General features: G+C 40.6%; 1 protein-coding gene across 5 annotated transcripts in view; it reads left to right on the top strand.

The window, feature by feature from the left end:
• The window catches only part of MARK1 (microtubule affinity regulating kinase 1), a 135,236-nt gene that overhangs the window by 35,358 nt on the left and 81,447 nt on the right, over positions 1 to 18,431 (top strand). For 4 of the 5 annotated variants that reach the window (XM_059717748.1, XM_059717746.1, XM_059717747.1 and 1 more), the window contains exons 1-3: positions 6,758 to 6,871; positions 15,238 to 15,441; positions 16,136 to 16,189. In XM_059717748.1, the coding sequence (XP_059573731.1) occupies positions 6,773 to 6,871; positions 15,238 to 15,441; positions 16,136 to 16,189 (357 nt within the window). In that variant the 5' untranslated portion in view covers positions 6,758 to 6,772. Of the gene's footprint in view, positions 1 to 6,757; positions 6,872 to 15,237; positions 15,442 to 16,135; positions 16,190 to 18,431 lie in introns of those variants that run through there. The other variant, XM_014598058.3, reaches the window with a different exon arrangement.

The following is an 18,431-nucleotide window of genomic DNA, read 5'->3' as shown; positions in this document are numbered from 1 at the left end:
GCCGCTGCCGAATTGGCCAAATCTCTGAATCAGACAGGCCCCATTCCCGGCCTGCTGTCCCAGCCCTGTCAATGGCTGCCCTACCTGGCCCCAGCTCCCTGCTCTTAAAAAAAAAAAAAAAAAAAAAAATTCACCAGCTGCTGCGGGGGGGGGGGAGGCAACGATGCGCACTGCCCCACGCTGCATGGGGGACTCTGCCATGAGCCCCCAGAAGGCCCAAGGCTGCTGCAGCAGCAGGTGAGTGCGGGGCTTTTTTAAGAGCTGGGGCTGGGCGGGGTAGCCATGGGGGAGGGTGGCTGGCAGAGCGGGCGGGGGGCATTCAGGGGGGCTGGGGGAGCAGGCAGGGGATGGGGCCTGGCAGGGGTCCCCCCATGGTCCCCTCCCTCCTCCAGTCCCCCCTACCCTGCCCCCTACTTACCAGTGCGGAGTCTGGGTCCAGCTCCCTGCAGCAGCGAGTGGCCCTACTATTTACTTTTTTTTTTTTTTTAAAGCCTACTGCTTGATGTATCTGGTAGCCTTCTGGTTTTTTTTCCATCCTGATGATGATGTCTTTCAGCCATTAGCTTTCTATAAATTAACTTCCAAGGATTTTTCATTTGTCCAGGGAGAATCAGTGGAATATTCAGTGCATTTTTAAATCCAAGGTATAATAGTTTTTTCTGTAACTATCTGAAGTTGCAAAACTTACTTTAATTTTCCTTTGTGTTGTATGTGTGCTCCTGAATTTTAGCTTTTGCATACATTCCCCTACTTGTTTAGTTCAGTTAGGCTTAATGTCTGAAGATTTTTTGAATGCAGGTAATTCAAACAAGATTTAAGTACACTGTTAACCCAGTGTTAGTGGTTTGTGGGGTGTGATTTCTTGAAGTTTCAGTGGTGATATGCAGGAACATTTTTTTTCTTTTCATCTTAATATTGGGGTTTTTTTCTTTAAAGGGTTTTTTCAGTATTACATGTATTAGGTTTCAGATGTGTCACGACCCAAGGGTGTGATTTTGTTTTGTGTGTGCTTTGGCACCACTGAATTATTTTCCCGCCAATTTGTAGCTTTCTTTGCAGTGTGCATTTCTTCTTTGCAGCTAAGAAATGCACGTTGCAAGGAGTTCCCACCATTCGTATTCTAATTCGAGCCCCATTATTGGCTTGCATTAAATTATTCACGCGTGGTGGCTAGCGATTGGCTTGCTAGCCGTATAAAAGGCTTGAGTGGTTTCCGCCCAACTTGGAGGACTCCACGAACACCAGGAGGAGGAGACTTCACGTCTTGTGAAGATCTCTAAGCGCTGCGGAGCCTATTGGACCCAGCGTATTTAAAGCAGGCAACAGGGGTCTGATCAGCTTCTAGCCTCTCCCTGTCACCAAGCGCAATGCTCGACGTATCCCTCTCCCTGCGCGCAAAAAAGATCCACGGAGCCTCGACAACTCCGTGGGAGTGATCCTAGTACTGTCAGAGTCCTCAAACGAGGACTTAAGCGGAGCTTTGCCTGGGAAACTGTCCAGCCTACACCGCGACCATCTTCGGTGTAAGTAAACAATCTTGAATCAACCATTACGTGTCCGTGCCTAATTCTAGCGTGTCGCCTGCTTTCTCCGACCCAGTGTGCCCGGGCTGCTAGCCACAGCCTCGGCGGTGCAAAAAAGGGCCTGGATCACTCCCGGCCCGCACAATATGTTGATATAATGTTACAAAGCCAAAATGTTATAAAATCAGTGGAGTTGAAAGCTGGTGCAGTGTTTTCCTATTAAGTCAAAATAAAAATGTTAGTGACTGTCTAGTGCTTATTGTGGTTCTTTCATAGGATCATAGAGAAGTAGGGCTGGAAGGGACCTCCAGAGGTCATCTAGTCTAACCCCCTGCCTAAGTCAGGGTCATTTATCCAAACCATCCTATACAAATCCATTGTCTACCCTTTTAGTAAAACTACGTGGACAACCCCGACACAACATAAGACATAACACCCTAACCTACCACAGGTAAAGTAGGGGAACCATGGAAGCTAACATCCTGCTTCTGTAGAAGATTGTTAATAGGTGTTCCAGGGATCTCGGGTAGAGGGCCCTAGCTTTTAAAACTTATGTTGTATTTGATACGATTAAATGAATGATATGAATGCATTATGTCCTCTGTGTATGTATTTCTAATCACTTTCTTCTGTTTTACATCTACATTATGCTGCTTCATTTCTCTTCCTTTCTTGTTCATCTCCCTCCCTTCGCCATCACTTTAGTTGCCTTAGCTGTTAGTCACATAAGAGCAGCGATCTTTACTCTGACTTACCATGTTTACCTTCATCTAAGATCACTTTGAATTTAAGGAGATCCCCCAATGATTTAGATTCTAGACATGGAAAATATAATACATTTATAATTTTCCATGTCTAGAATATAATTGTTAGAGGGTCATCACAAATCCCACCCACCTGCTCCCACTTTCTGCTGCTATGCCTAGCTGATCTGGACATAAGGGGAGCCCCAGAGCTGTTCCTGACCTGCTTCCTACCCCAAGCTGCAGGGAGCTTAGCTCAGCCATGGACAGCAGCGGTGGAGTGTAAATTCCTCCTTCCAGAGTTCACTCCCTGACAGTGAGGGTTGGGTGTGGGTGGAAGGGGAAGTGGAGCTGGCCATGCTGGTGTAATGCTGTTCCTGTCTGAGCTGGGCTTCTCACGCTTCCACTCCCTACAGCTCCCTGGTAGAGCACTTTGGTACTCCAAGACAAGTAAGGCAAGGCTTTGTTTTCCTCATGTTGAATGTATGGGGGTGGGGGAAGCCTTGTCTTAAAATTGAGTAAACGCAGTATTTCTGAAAAGCTAGGTGAAGCTTGTAGAGAATAATAGTCTGGGGCTATTTAGGAAGAAGAGGGCCAAGTATAAACAGTTGTCCTGTATTTGAAGGAGGCTTTAAACAACAACAAAAACCTGGATACTGGGATGGGTAAGCTATATGTGTTGGGGTGAAACCTGAATTGTGATCTGAGAGTTTGTTTGGTATGTTTTAGTGAATATCCCTTTTCCTGCTCAGAGTGAGGGCAAAATATCTTTTACTGTACTTTCAAGGTAGTAGCATCTGTGAAGACTTTTATGAAAATCAGCCCCACCACTTAAGGCATCCCTTGCATAAAGAGAAATAGAGCACAGCTTAGAAAGCCAATTAAGGGGCATTTCTTATGCAGTTAGTACTTTTAAATCACAGTGACAGATATCTTAAAGACTTTTTTGTTTCTCAAAATGTATAAAAGCATTTTGAATAGCATGGTGTAATGTCTTCTTCATTCATGGGTAGAATACATTCAGTCTACTGCCACTGGCTGTAGTATAAACAGACATCATCAAATGAAGCAAGTCAGCTGTACTGGGATATGTCCTGGCACAGCTGTTCCATTTCATTGAGTGAAACATGTTGCCCATTGTCCCACTCCAGTGAGTGGCAGGGGCCCAGTCCTGCAGGACAGTACTTGGGGCATGCCTCTGCAAATGAGGGAATGCTAGGTTTCTCCACTTGCAGAGGCGTACCTTGATTCTGACTCTGAAAGTGGGGAAGTCTGGGCAGATGCACCCAGGGCTTTGGGAACCCAGTCCTACGTGCCTTGGGAATTCCTCTGCAGAGAAATTCCTAGGGTACATAGGATTGGGCTCCTGAAGCCCCAGGAATGCCTGCCCAGAGTAGAGTGGCTGGAGCTGCCTGTACCTCCTGCCTTAAAACAGACATATGCTGCAAAATAGCAGTACAGATTGATAGCTTCCTTTTGTCAAAGCCACAAATTTGGGCATTTGTGGGCATGGGTGTGTTTATCTCTCTCTCGTTTTGCATTGCCTTAAAGATTTTTATGATGGCACAAAGTGATGTCTTTTGGAGTCTCAGAATGCTAGAGGCATAGAATTGCAAACATGTCCTGTCATGAGTAGCTTGCAGTCTCAAAAGCAATCCTCTTTGTTGCTGGAATCTGGGAACTTGTTGTTTTATGCTGAACATAACCCTGTGAAAGGTTTTGTTTTGTTTTTTGTTTTTTTAAAGACCTTGAAAACCTCCTAAAGGGCTTAGATACCATAGTAACAAGTGCAGGTTAAACATTTACTTGGTCAACACTCATCTTTACATATCACTTTTATATTTATATCTATATATCTATCTATTTACAGTCATGTCCCTGTGCTTGGGAACACATGTGAGTGTGGTGTGTGTATTTTCTTTGGGAATGAATTTTTAATCTACTGGAATATAAATGGATGGCATGTTGTCTATTAATGTGAATGATATGTTTGTATGCATATTGATTTCTTTTTATATTTATATAATATTGTATGCTTTATGAAGGGAAAAGAAAGCTTGAATCGATTAATCTGTTTGTCAATATATGTTAATCCTAGTGTTTACACATTCCTTCAGCCTCCCATCGTGTACATATTATGTTTTTTCAAATGATTGTAGCACAATTTTTCTATCCATTTTCTTGCACTCATTTATAATTCAGGTTATGATCTTTTGATGGAGCTTGAGTTCTGACATTTTATGTGCTTTGGCTGTGTAGAAAACTTGCATCTATATCATTAATTCTGTTAATTATGTTCTTACAGGTAGATAAAAATGAGCACTTCCAGTGTTTAGATTCTTTAAAATTCTGCCAGTGTATTTTAGTGGATGTCAAAATTTAAGATGCACTTAATTTTGTTTTTAAAATCACTACTTAAGGGTTGTTCCCGGCATCTTCATCAGTCTCAGTTGAATAAATGGGTGGCTGTGCATAAGATGAACTATCAGACAAATTATAATAGAAATGTCTCATGGTATTGGTCTATAACATGTTCTGCTACTAGAAATGGAACTAGAAATGAAGTTTAAAAAATTTTTAAAATACAGTATCTGAAACTCATTAGCTTTCAGCAAAAGAATTTCTGCAAACTTTTCTTAGAATATTTTCAGGGAGAAGCATGGAGCTTAAAGATTTCTGGTAAACATACATGTGTATGATATGTTCTTCTTGCAGGAAATCTACATCTAACTACTAATTTTGATAACCAATCAACAGTTTAGGTAACTTTAGAACAGGGGCTTTTGTAGAGCCCCATCATCCAGCTCCCCAGTCTGGTACATTCTCCCTCCTCATATGCTAGATCCAGTGCCTGCCCTGTCTGCTCCATTTGGTCCAGGACCAGTGCCGTGTGCAGTGTGGGTCCTGAAGTGGGTGGTGCCTGCAGCACAGTCCTGGACTGGCCAAACTAGGAACTGGATCCTGCATTGTGGGGTTTGGGGTGTACTCTGTGGGTCCTTCCCATGCCACACTCGGTGCCTGTTCCAGCTGGTCTGGGACCCATGCTGCACATGGCATCACCCAGGACCAGCAGGAGCAGGTGCCATGTGCACTGGATCTAGCATGAAGGGGGAGGGGTCTGTGGACCCAAACCAGCCCCTGGAGCTAGTCCAATGCTGTTCATCTGGCCCATGGAGCTAGGTGGGTTTGACACCCCTGCTGTAGATGATTGAATGAACTTGGCATTCAGCTTCTGGGTTTTAATTCTAGTGACAGTTGTTACTATGTTGTACTGAAATTTTCAATTACTCAAGTTTTGTATGCAGGAAAGTATTGTAACAATAGTTTTCAATACTGCTGCTGGTAGACTTGAATCTTTTTTCTGAATTTCTTGACCCTTTTTTCTCTCCTTTGCTCTTTGCTTGCAAGGCTCTTCTCTCTAGAGCAGTGGTGCTCAACCTTTGAGTTTACATTGTAATTGAAAGTCAAATTGGAATAGAGAAGCTGAGTTCTTTCCTCAGCTGTGCCAGTGATTTTTACAAATGAGACCTTTACGTTATATATGCATGTGATAAGAAAGGAAATGTGAGAATGGAAGAGAGAACCTAATTCTGTTGCCAGTGACAGCCGAAAGCGGTCTTCGGTGCAAGAAGGTACACTCAAAAGAAGGAATCAAGTAAATGGGAGTTTTTAAATTTTCTCAGTTGTGTTTTTCTTTTAGTTATACTTGCTCCATCATCTTCATTTTTTTCTTTTTTCATGCAGTTATTGAGTATTATCTGTCCAGCAGACTGGAGTCTTTGAGCATATCAGTGCTGAAATCTTTGTCAAGGAGCACTCTCTTGCTGCAGCTAGGTTGCTTCTGGTGCCTGAGATTGCTGTCACAACTAGGTTGTGTATTTCTGTGGTATTTTGCCTACTCTGCAGGGCTAGGGACAAAAGTTGCACATAAATGATGAAAAGCTGGTTTAAATGTGTAACAGTATAGAAGTTCAGTGCACATAAACCAGTTTCAAAATGGCTGAAACTGGTTTAAGATGAACCTGGCTGAATGTAGTTCAAACTGGTTTATGAAACTTCTGTCCCAGACACCTTCCTGGTTCAAGTTAAATCACAGTCCCCCAGCATGCTTTTCAGCCCTAGGCTGGGCCAGGCCGGGCTGTCTGCTTGAGAGCAGGGCTGGTCCTGCACCTCTGCTCCCTAGCTGGAGCAGTGAGGGCTAGCTCACTGATGTCACTGGCAGGTACACTGCCCTCCCCATGTGCCCCCCCCCCCCCCCCCCCCGGCAAACTCTGGCTGCGGTCTGGGGCCAGGGAGGGGGTTTAAACTCACCTTCCCCTGAGTACAGAGCTGCCCTGCCCTGCTTACTTAGTGTAGGCTGTGACTGTGGACTACAAATCGCAGAGGCACCTAGAAGCAGGAAGAGGAAGTGAGGAGCAACTCTGTAGAGTTCTGCTGTTGTGATTTGTGGACTGCAAATCCCAGAGACCTCAGGGGCAGCAGGAAGAGAAAGTGAACACATAGGCCATGCTGGCTAGGTGGCAGAGAGCTCTGCACCCCGCGGCCCCCCCCCGGGCTTCTGGCTTGAGCCACTGCAGCCATGTGGCTATTTTCCATGAATCGCAGGTGAGTGTCTGTTTGTTTGCTTATTAGTTCCATCTTTGCAGTTGAGACCAACCTGCAAAGGCTGAATCAATTCAGCCTTGGGCTTTTTGACTGTCTGTATGTAGCCCAGGAAACTACCTTTGTTGTAGGCAAATGGACTGAAAGCTTTCAAGTACAGTATTGAGTCAAAGTTAAGGGATAATACTATATAGAATAGAGCAGTGTTTTAGTGATTTAAGATCCAGCAGTATAATCAAGCACGTGCTTAACTAATAGTTTTGTCTGGAAGTCTCACTGAATCAAAAATGCATGTTCTGAAGCACGTAGTCAGATTGGACTAAGATGATTGACTTCTCAGTGTCGGACAACTAATTCCAAGGCCTGTGTACTATAAGTCCATGAAGAAATGAGCATCCTGTAAATGTGAAAACTGGACTCAATTAGAATACAGAGGTTAAAGCATTATTGAAGGGAACCATGTGTTGTTAAGACTCCATAACTCACTTCATCTCTGCACATTGATTTCACTTTCCTGTAATATTGACTTAATCCTGTATTGAGAACTGTTAGCATGACTTTTCTGAAAACAATGACTACTTCATTCTATTAATTTAATTTAGTATTTATAAAGTAAACAGTTAATTTAGTATGACTTAATGTGGGTTAGAAGCAACTTTTCATTATTACCATTGCAGACCTGTTTTTGTTTAAAACAAGAAAAAAAATGCACTTATTTAAGGAAACAATTCATGTATTATTTGTTAGAAACCTTAAATAAACTAGTTCATAGATTTAATAGACATGAGGGCTGGAAGGAACCTCGAAAGTTGAGAGCCCAGCCCCCTGCCCCAGGGGCAGGAAGTCAGCTAGGGTCAAAGGATCCCAGCAGGATAAGCATCCAAAAGTTTAAGGAGTCCAGAGTAGGTGCCTGCACCACCTCCGGGTGGAGTCTATTCCAGGCCTTGGGGGCTCAGACAGTAAAGAACTTTTTCCTTATGTCCAGCCTGAAACAGTCCTGGAGGAGTTTGTGACCATTGGTCCTTGTCCCTTGTGGCGCTCTGGTGAACAAATGTTCCCTCAGATCCTGATGCATGCTCCTTATGTACTTATAGGCTGCTACTAGGTCACCCGAGCCTGCGCTTTTCCAGGCTGAAGAGTCCCACAGCTCTCAGCCTCTTTTCATAAAGCCTCTTCTCCTGCCCTCTGATCATGCGCATGGCTCATCTCTGGACTCTGGAGAGTTGGCTAAGTTGTGCCTGGTACAAGTTAAAATCTAACCATATTATAGAACAACTCTCAAACTCGAGAGAGAGAATAAGAGTAAATAGAAAAAAGTTTGCATACTTAAAAAAAAAAAAAGTTCCTAGGAAATGCGACTTGTGAGGAGATGCTTTAAAAAAGAAAAGAAAAAAATCCAATATAATAAAAGCATTTTGGAATTGGGCTTGTAAATAAATGTTCTATTTGTCCTTGTGAAATGGCACTCTTTTTAACTGCCACATGACTAGATTAATGTACACTGTGCCATAAATAAACTCTATGCTTTTACATTTCTTTTCCAGCTTGCCTAGAAAGTAAACACCTCAAATGTCTGCAGAACGCAGTTGTGGGTCTTGATGTAATAATTCCAAGCAATGTGCTTGTAATGTTAACACAGTCTTTTTAAGGGTTTTGCTTTGCTTGTTTCTGACTTGATTACTTGAGTTTCTAGGCATAATAACCTGACTTCTCTATCTACTTACATGTTATTCAATGCTGTTCATATAGAAGTTGGTGAATACTTTAGTTGCCTTGTTTAAACTTACCTTTCAACAAAAGAAAGCTTCCTATTCGTGAGAGGAGAGCAAGAGAGCCAGCAATTGGGTAAAATTCAGAAAACTAAAATAGCTGTGTTCAGAAGTCGCTTGGTTTCATAAATGCTGATATGTTCAATTTGCAAATTGAGACTAACATTTTTAAACATTAAGATGTATGTAAATACAGAAATATTTTTTATCTGTCTTGATTTAACAAATGATTTGTCTGTCTCTTACACCTCCCAAGTCCCTAGAATCACCCTTTCCAGGAGTTGACTAGTCTTCTTTCTTTCACCTGTGATCCTGAGTTATGTTGTATCCATGATTCTGATATAACATTACATGACTGTTTTTGTTCACAAAATCATCATCAAATGGGGGATCTCATTGAATTATCTCCACTCTGCTTAAATCCTAGCTTTGATTGTCTGTGTCCAACAGGTACCTTCAGATATCTAAAAAGATGCACTTATGCACATGGAGATTTCTAATTTTTCTAAAAATTCTAATACCTGGTAAAATGATCAGTGAGTATTTCTGATAGGTTCAGGTGTTTTTAAGATGTAAATAGAACAGTTATTTCTTTGTGGACTTTGCTAGTCTAAATCAGGGCTGGCAAACCTGTGTCATGGGTGAGTGGCATGGACAGCCTGTATGTGGTACTTGGCAAACTGGGGACATGGCCGATAGGGCAGGAGCAAAATACAGTGGCAGATCAGGCAGGGAGCACAGGGCAGGGAACAGGAAGTAGAACAGCCAATTAGGCTGGAGGAAGGGGATTGGAGTGGCACTCAGAGGATGAGAGATTGATTTGTAGCATATCTGCTAAAAATGCTGTGCCCTGCTGGCCTGTATAACCACCCATTCTCATTAATGTACAAGTTCCTCATCTTCCCCCCCCCCCCAACTCCTTGTTTATACCTTTTTTCTTGTCTTGTTCTGGTCCTAGGCCAGAAGAGTTTACAGTTTGATTGTGCAGTTATCTAGCTTAATGGTGCCTGGATATTGATTGGAGTCTGGGTGCAGTTGGACTATATGTATTAATAATAAGCAAATACCAGAAGAGTTTTTCTGATGAGAGCATATTTTCAATTAGGTTCATATTTTACTATACATGGTGGGATCAACAAATAAGAACTGCCAACCTTTATATATAGGCTTGGCAGAATTTGATTTTGATTTTTATTATTTGCTTTAGTTTTGGTGGCTAAAATCAGTAATTATTTACTTTATATTTTTAGCATTTATTTCAATTTTTATCAATTTAAACTTTTTTAGGTGGGGTGAGGAGAGCCTTGGCTGCACCACCCATGAATTGCTGTTTTGTCAGGTTGTGCTAGGAAGAGGGGTTGAAGGGGCAGGGTTGCTGGCAGTCAGGAGCTCATGGATGCCAGTCATAGCATTGCGGGAGCGTGGCCTGTGTGTGTATGTGTGTGTCTCTCCAGGGAAACTCTGTCCACAAGTGTGGCTGGTGCTGGAGCAGTCTCTGAATGGGTAAGGACCTTCCCTTGCCTCTTCCCAGTGAGTCCCTGCTGCAGGGGGCAGGTTTCCCTTGTGTGCCTGCCTGGGGTTCAGCTCATTCTCTGTTGGCCTGGAGTGGTGCCAGAGGAGCAGCCGGTGCCCTAGTGGGGTTGTCTGGGAGCCAGGGTTATTTCTGCTCCTGGGGCACATCCTTGGCTTCTGCCTACCTGCTCCCTCCCCTCCCCCCCCCCCCTTCAGTTGAGTCCTGCAGCCTTAGTCATAATCAGTGTGTGCATGCACAGACCCCCTGTCCTGGATTTCCTAACTCCCATCCTGGATTTTTTTTCTTACTTCCTCTTTCAATGATTACTAATGGAAATATTTTTCTGTCAATCTGTGAGTGTAAGGTGAAATTGCCATCTATTGGTGTTTGTCGATTTAAAAAAAAAAAAAAAAAAAGCTTATTTGTATATTAAGAAATATTTTGAAACATCCTGTGTTCTGCTTCCATGAGAATCTCTTTCCAAGTCTCATGGAAGTATTTGTATTTATAGATCTAAAACATTATCAGTAGGTTTTGATCAGAGATTCTCAACCGGGATGCTGCAAAATTCTTTTAGGGGTTACATGCTGCCATCAGGTGGAACTGCCCTTCTGTGCCTCTGAGAGGTTCTGTAGTCTCTCAGAAGTGGACTGGGAAGTGGCTGTGGCAAGAGAGGGCGTGCTTGTGCAGCCTGGCCTTGAATGAGACAGCTGCTGCTGGCCTTCCTGACATATACTTTACACTACAGGATTCTAAAGCAAAGCAAGGCTACATACAAATAACCTGGGATAATTCTCCTGGGTTTGTAGTCTTGGTAGAAAAACTTACCCAAAGACACCTGAACAGACATTCAAAAGCCCCTGAAGAGCAGAGAGTTTGCAGCGCAGGTGCTGCTCAGTCAGGGGACCCCTGTGCACACACCTATGTGCTCTGTGGGCTCCCACAGTCTGCCTGGTGACATGTCGGTAGCACACAGGGTAGCCTTGATTGGCCAGCCCAGGCTGTTCAGAGTCAGTGCCTGTCTCCCTACAGCTCAATGTGGGTTTGTGACAGGGGCGTGTCCTGCTTCCTGTTTAGCTGGAGTTGTAGAGCCCAGCAAGTGACTCTCTGTCCCCCTCTTTGGGGAGGGTGCCGGACGGCTATTGTGGCTTCTCTCCAAAGGGTAAAACTGTACAGACTTTCACTCTCCTAGGAGTGATTTAACCCTAGTTGTTCTCAAGTTATTTTTTTTTTCCCTGCAGCAGCCATTTTGACTGTGCGAGAGAGATCCTGAACATCTGTCACTGGTTTTTCTTGGAAGAGCAGCGACTCTCCCAGGAGAAACTATGTATGTACGTGGCCTAAGAATCATCACTGAAATGCATCTCGGACTCAGTAATTACAGTAACATGCTTACCTGTTTTCAGAAGGGGGGGAAATTCCTTATTCCTTTTTTTTATTCTCTTCTCATCGACTTTGGGCAATCCTCAGGGTGTTCTGATAATTGGCTTCTGCGTGGTATTTTTATGCTTGGATCTGCCGCTCTTCTTATAGTCAGGGTCTTATTCCCATCTACCTTTGGGGCACATACAGTAAGTGTGTAAGAAGTTGGTGCAGTGTTGCGGCAAATAACATCCAGCGCTATGAAAAGTGATAGGGTTAACTAAGATGAAGAATAAGCACGTGAGGAAGAGATTACAGTTTTTTTTTTTAACTCAGAAATTGATTCGGGAACTTTACGGATATGTCTGAACATGCTAATGAAACTGGCAGTTTGACGGCAGGCACCGTGAATTAAAATCTGGGGCGTTTGGGGTCTCATATCTGCCTTGTGTGGGGAGGAAAAAATGGGGCTACTTCTTCCCTCATCTGCAGGTAAATGATTGCTTTAGAACAATAAAACGCTATTTCCTATATGCAGAATTATTATATCAAAATTTTGTTGGCACATTAGAGCTTGAAAGTAATATTTAACAATAATTAAATAAAAGCTATGTTTCTAAGAAAAGCAAAAAATGCTGTATTTTTATTGTCTGCACATAGTAAATAAATAAAGATGACACTCAAAATAATTTTCTAATAATTTGCAGTGGGGTGATGGTGTTGCAGGCAAAGAAGTTCTGTTTTTAAAATGATTGAACTTTCAGATTCCTTCTTTCTTTTTTTCTTCTCCAGAAGGACTAAGGCGCACACAGGCTTTTTGTAGTTTACCTGCATTAGTAAAGGTCTTGAATTACTATTCAAAAAGTAGTTTCAAGTAGGGCAAGTTATGTAGCGCCGGAACTTTTTTACAGGTTATTAGGACAGAAGGGACCTTTATCATCATCTCCTATCCTTTTACATAGCACAAGCCTTAGAATTTATTTTAGTAATTTGTGTATCTACCTCAATAACCTGTGGTTGAAACCAGGGTGTATTTTCTAAGGAAAGCATCCAGTCTTGAATTGAGGGTTACCTTCACTATTAAAAACGTGCACATTATTTTCAGTTTGAATTTGCCTAGCTTTAACTTCCAACCAATGGATCTTGCTAAAGTTTTTGTTGGCTACGTTAATGAGTCCTTTGCTGACAAATACCCTTTTCCTGTGCAGGTGCTTATAGACTATGATCAAGTCATCTCTAACCCTCCCTCTAATGTGTTACATAGACTGAGCCTTTTTAATGTCTCCCTTTGGAAGGGTTTTACAGAAACTGGCTGGGGGTGGGGGAGGGGAGGGTGTTTTTGAACTGTTTTGAGTCTTTCAGTGTCTCTCTTGAGCTAGACACTGGACTTGGACATTTTATTACGTCCATGCTGCATTGTTGAGGCCACTACTGTTGCAGTACACTCTCTCCTTTTACCCAGTATTCCCTTGTGTTTACACATCAAAGAACCTTTTTATCTCTCTTAAGCCACCCTGTCACAGTGGAAACTTGTGTTCAGCTGGCTATCCATCATAATTTAGAGTTCCTTGTCACAGGATCCAGTCCCCAGTCCTGTAAGTGAAGTTTTCTTTCTTTTTCCAGTGCCAGTCTTTATCACTTGCAGTCCTTACCAGCAGTGATTTTTTTTTTGATTTTTTTTTTTTTTCCCCCCCCATTTGTCTATCAGTGATCTGAGAACACAACTTGCAGCTTTTGGCAAAAACGGTTGCTTGTAGGGACTCTGTAAGGAACTGCTCCTCCTCCCCAGTTTGATGTTGACTTCTCATGAACAATTACGTTTTGACGTGTACTTCAGTCTTTCAAATGTGACCCGGGGATTTATTTATTTATTTATTTTTAATAGTTCTTTTCTAGCTTCTCTGATTCAGTTTGAACTTAAATGCAGCTCAGTAATTTCTCACCTGAGTGGTCCTTATCAAATCAGTAGAATTACTCACCAGCTTAAGTATTTGCAGAACTGGGGCCTATGCCAAATTTGTATCGTGGGTGAAATGTTTACCTTAAATTCTGCTTTTGTTATTTTATAAGGACTGGTAGAGAAAATCAACTTAGGAGTGCTAGATTATATATATTGGTAGAAACAATGAAACCTACTCTAATGTACTTCATCTACGTCTGTCCTTTTTTTAGGTAAAAGAGCTAGGAGTTATTGCTCAATACAGATACTGGCTCAATTCCTGGATGCAATTAGAAATAAGATAAACATTCTATAGTAGCAGAGCACAATATGGAAATGAAATGCTGACTTTGACACTGTCCATGTTTCAAATGTACTAGAAATTAGAGGCACTTTAACAGTGTTTCCTTAAAACATGGACTTTAAAACACTAAAAGCTGTGTTCCATTGAGGTTGGAAAGCGTTTGTGGGGTTAGGGGGCAAGAGGTTAGGAAGAATTTGCTACTAGGACTGGTTTAAAAGGGTAAGTATAAAATAATAGAAGAATGTAAAAGTCTATTGTGTGCTTTGTTACTCTGACCCATAACCCAGGAAAGGAGCATTCATAAAGGACCATATTTCCAGGGAATGGGGGTCAGCCTAAATGCTATTTTGCGTAGATATAAAAAATACGTGCATGCTTTTTTGAGGGGAGAAGAATTTTGTTTTCACAGATTTGTTATGTGTAGTGTAATGGCAGAGATTGCCAGTAGGGAAGCTAGAGAAGTGAATCAAATCACAGTAGGGCTATGGTACTGCTAGTGATAGTCAATGCAGCCTTTTCACTTGGGATTTTGTGACATATTTAAAATGGGTTCATCAGATATTGTGAGAGTAAATATAGTGATATATAAAGTAAAATATTAGAATTAAAGATGGTCTTTTATAATGGATACTGATGTGTGTGGGGGAATTGGCAGATAGTCGGGAGCACAGGGAAGCAGAAGGTTCCAGACTGAAGTAGTTCACCATGACTAATAGATTTTCTTTCCTATTCCGTGTCTGTGGTTGTTTCATGAACCCGGGAAAAAAACCCACACTACCGTGTTATTTAATTAAATGGATAGTTGTTATCAACATTTAGGGCGATTTAATGAGTTGTCAGATTGTGGTCTTTTGTTCTGTTTTCCATAAAGGAAATATAAGCATCTGAAAACTAGGGAGGTAAACTCACTTTTGGAGAGAACTTTTTTGCTTTTGGTTTTATTGCTCCAAGTCTGAAGGACTGGATTTGATGGTTACCTTGTTAAATAAATGACAGATGTGTACTTCCTGTGCTTTCCAAGTACACTAATTCACAACTTGCAGAAAAACAAGGATAGCTCTTTTAAAAAAAAAAAAAAAGAAAGAAAGAAAAAAGCAGAAGTACTTCATATTCATAAAAGGCAAAACGTTGGGGGTTTTTCTCAGGGTTTGACAATTACTGTTGGAATGTGAATTGTTACGTAGTCTGTATTTTAAAAACGTTTCATATTTACATTTTATATGTACCATAATCGTTATTGATCAGTCTAAATAATACTTTAACTTTACATATAGAAGCAGCTCTGCCACACCTCTCAATATCCATCTTAATACATAAGCCAAACTTCCTCCAAAGGCAAAAAATCTGCCTACACTACTCTTGAAAATAATCAAGAATGCTTTTTAAAAATTACATGTTTAGTTGCAAAAATATTTCCATAGCATAAACATCTGTTTAAACTCCTGTGTAAATTTATTTCTAAATATTTTCTTTTTCTTGTAGCATATCTCTGTGGATGGGTACACTGAACCACACGTGCAGCCTATCAAATCAAGTAGCAGACAAAACATCCCCCGGTGTAGAAACTCAATTACATCTGCAAATGAAGAACATCCTCACATTGGAAATTATCGTTTATTAAAAACAATAGGGAAAGGAAATTTTGCCAAAGTGAAGCTGGCAAGACATGTTCTTACGGGAAGAGAGGTAAGCTTTTAGAACATGATTAGTATAATATTTTTGTTTCTGTGGTTTTGCTTTTGGCCTTCATAGGTAGCTGTATTTTTATATTTTTAAATGTTTTATCATTGTTTATAATTGCATATTTGAATTTTAAGAACTGACTTTTAGTACTGCACACTAGTTATAACGTGTAGACAGGATTTAAATTTCTCTTGAGCTTCTTTATGTTGTTTGAAAATTATTTCCTTTTTTTTTTTAAAGATACTACAGAACTTTTTGAGTGAGATGTTAGGGTGGCGTTGCTTTTGTTTTGCTGTTTTAAGTTTGTCAGGAAATCTTTGTCTTTCTCTCATTCTTCCTCCAACCTATATAAATATTCAAATACCCTCAAGAATAGCCTTTTTTGATTAAGACTGGGAATATTACTTTTTCCACACTGGTGGCTTACAGGCATGGAAAATAAAATCCTTGCCTGTATACGCTGACAACCTATAGAAACATAAGTGGATTCTTATTAGTAAGAACTTTGCTAAGTATGGTGACTGAGGATTAACAAGTGCCTACAATGGACATATAATTTCACAGCTGTGTTTATGCATGTAAGCGTGCAGTATGCTTCCTCACATGCTTTTTAGTATTTAAAATGCACAGCGTTTTTCACGAGTTTAGTGATGCCTGGTTTTTTTAATGTTTTTGTTCTCCTCCCCCCCACCCCCAGGTCGCTGTGAAAATAATAGATAAGACCCAGCTAAATCCTACCAGTCTACAAAAGGTAAGACTTCAACCTATGTAATTGTGTAAACAGTCAAACCACTATTTACTTTCCTTGGCAGCAAATTTTACTCTTTCATCTTGCAACTAATTTTCTGTGGTGTGGGGGATATTGTACCTGTGCTAATGAGGCATGAAAAGTGGTACCTCGTTATCTTTGCTGTAATCAGAGTACTAAATTTGTGCTGACTATATGGACTGCACCTGTACCTCCTAGTTGGATGTTACTCTTCTCCCACCAGGTTTTGTTTTGACACCTGTGAAAACAATTATCTGAAGCCTTGCCTTGCTGCTAGTCAAAGGTGCAGAACAAAAATAATTTTTCTTGCTCATTTAAAATGTAGCACTGTTAACAAGCAGTTGTTTTTCTTTATTTTAATATGACTGACATTACATTTTTCTTGTTATGAAGGATGAGAGATGCATACCAGTTACTGATCTTAATAGGTATGCTGCTTGGTTCATATGTTCTTTCAGTTTTTAGTAGTTTCTCAAGGAACTGTTGTCAGTTCCTCTGTGTATGTGCCTGTAAAAGAGATGTATATGCATACACTCAGAAATGACCCCAGTAGCTTAAAAATACTGCTCAGTTTGTCTCACTTCCTGTGTCTTTTGCAGAAGCTATTCAGAAACTCCTTACAAGCCATTGTTGTGTGTTGTTGTGGGAAGTATTTACTGGCAAACAGGGTAGCTCTAAGTGGTTTTCAGCAGAGACCTGCTTTGTAGAGCCAGAGAGAGGCAGAGTTAACTGCTCTGTGATGTGGAGCAAGACATCCAAACCCAGAAGCTTTGTTTTTAAAGGCTACTTGGCTTCTCTGGCTACAGGATCTTGTACATTTTTTTTTTTTCCCGTTCTAGCATTGAGAATCCACAAGAAACCCTGTCTGTCCTACTTCAGTTTAAGACTACCATATAAGGGAGTTTCTACACCCCACAAAAGGAGTTTTCTTACTAATGCTGCTTAGATTGGCTAAAATAGAGCTAATAGGGCTTGGAGGGCTGTGTCTGCAGTTGGAGAGGCATATTCCAGATTTGTTTTCCTTGCAATTAGAAATCTTTTACCTTTTACTTAGAAATCAGGGAATTTGCCCTCAACAAGTAGAAAGGAAAAAAATTGAGTGGTATAATTAAAGAGTGCAGTTACCATAAGTCTCTGACAATTTAGTGAAAGTTCTTTGTATTAATAGCGTCAGCCTATTCAAAATCCTGTATACTTTTCTTTATCATTTTAAATAGAATTTGTAAATGAACATATATGAGCTTGTCAAATAACTTGTTAGCTGTTAGATTTTGAAATGACAACTCGCACAAATGCTTGAAACAGTTTCAGTGAAAAATTTTAACTTCAATTACTACTAAAACAGTTTTTAAAGAAATATTTTGAAGGGTATATTTGCATTCCTCCTCATGCTCTCCACTGTGTTTTAGGTGGTTAAAAATGTCTAAACAAAGGTTGGTAAAAAACAAAACAAACTAATCACGTGTTAAGTTTGGTTCCGTGTTAGTCATGCTTCTGTAAGTGAAAATAGAATACTTTGGCTTGCTGATTTTTGACATTTGTAATTGTTTTAACTGTTTTTGTGTGTGCATGCCTGCATGGTGGACAAAATATAGAATTAGACCAGGCTAAATAAAATAAACCAACCAAACAGAAAATCTTCAGATAATATGAACCAATGTAACTTGTGTTCCTAAATATAACAGGGGAATGCGCAGGGCAAAACACACAACATTCATTTATCTCATTTAATTTTAAATATTTTAAGTCAGTACTATTTTTAAGTGGTTTTAACACAGCCAGTAAATTCACTTAATGTGATGTGCCTTAACTACTCTTGCTGAAGGAACTGTGATTTAAAAATTTTGCTTTTCTGTGTATTTAAATGCACAACCTAACTTTATTTTTTATTAAAACTTGCATTTGATTTACTTTTGATTTTCTATGGGAACTTTATACTTTATCATACATATTCACTCCATCATCTAATTGTATGTTTGTAATTTTCCAGACTTTTAAGTTCTGTAACAGTCAGTTTAAAAGATAGACCAATTAGATCATGGTTATTTGTTTTGAAGTACAACAGTTGCTTAAGATACAAGGTGTGGCTACTTTTATTTCTATTACAGCAATACCTTGAGGTCCCACTGTGCTAGCACGGAGCATGCATAGTAAGACAAGATAGTCCTTAGTTTTAAGGGCTCACAGTTCAAATAAACAAAGCAGTGAGGGAGTGAGTCTTTTT

Source organism: Alligator mississippiensis, chromosome 1, assembly GCF_030867095.1.
Source record: "Alligator mississippiensis isolate rAllMis1 chromosome 1, rAllMis1, whole genome shotgun sequence".
Taxonomy (NCBI): domain Eukaryota; kingdom Metazoa; phylum Chordata; order Crocodylia; family Alligatoridae; genus Alligator; species Alligator mississippiensis.
This window is presented reverse-complemented; position numbering and strand designations above follow the sequence as displayed.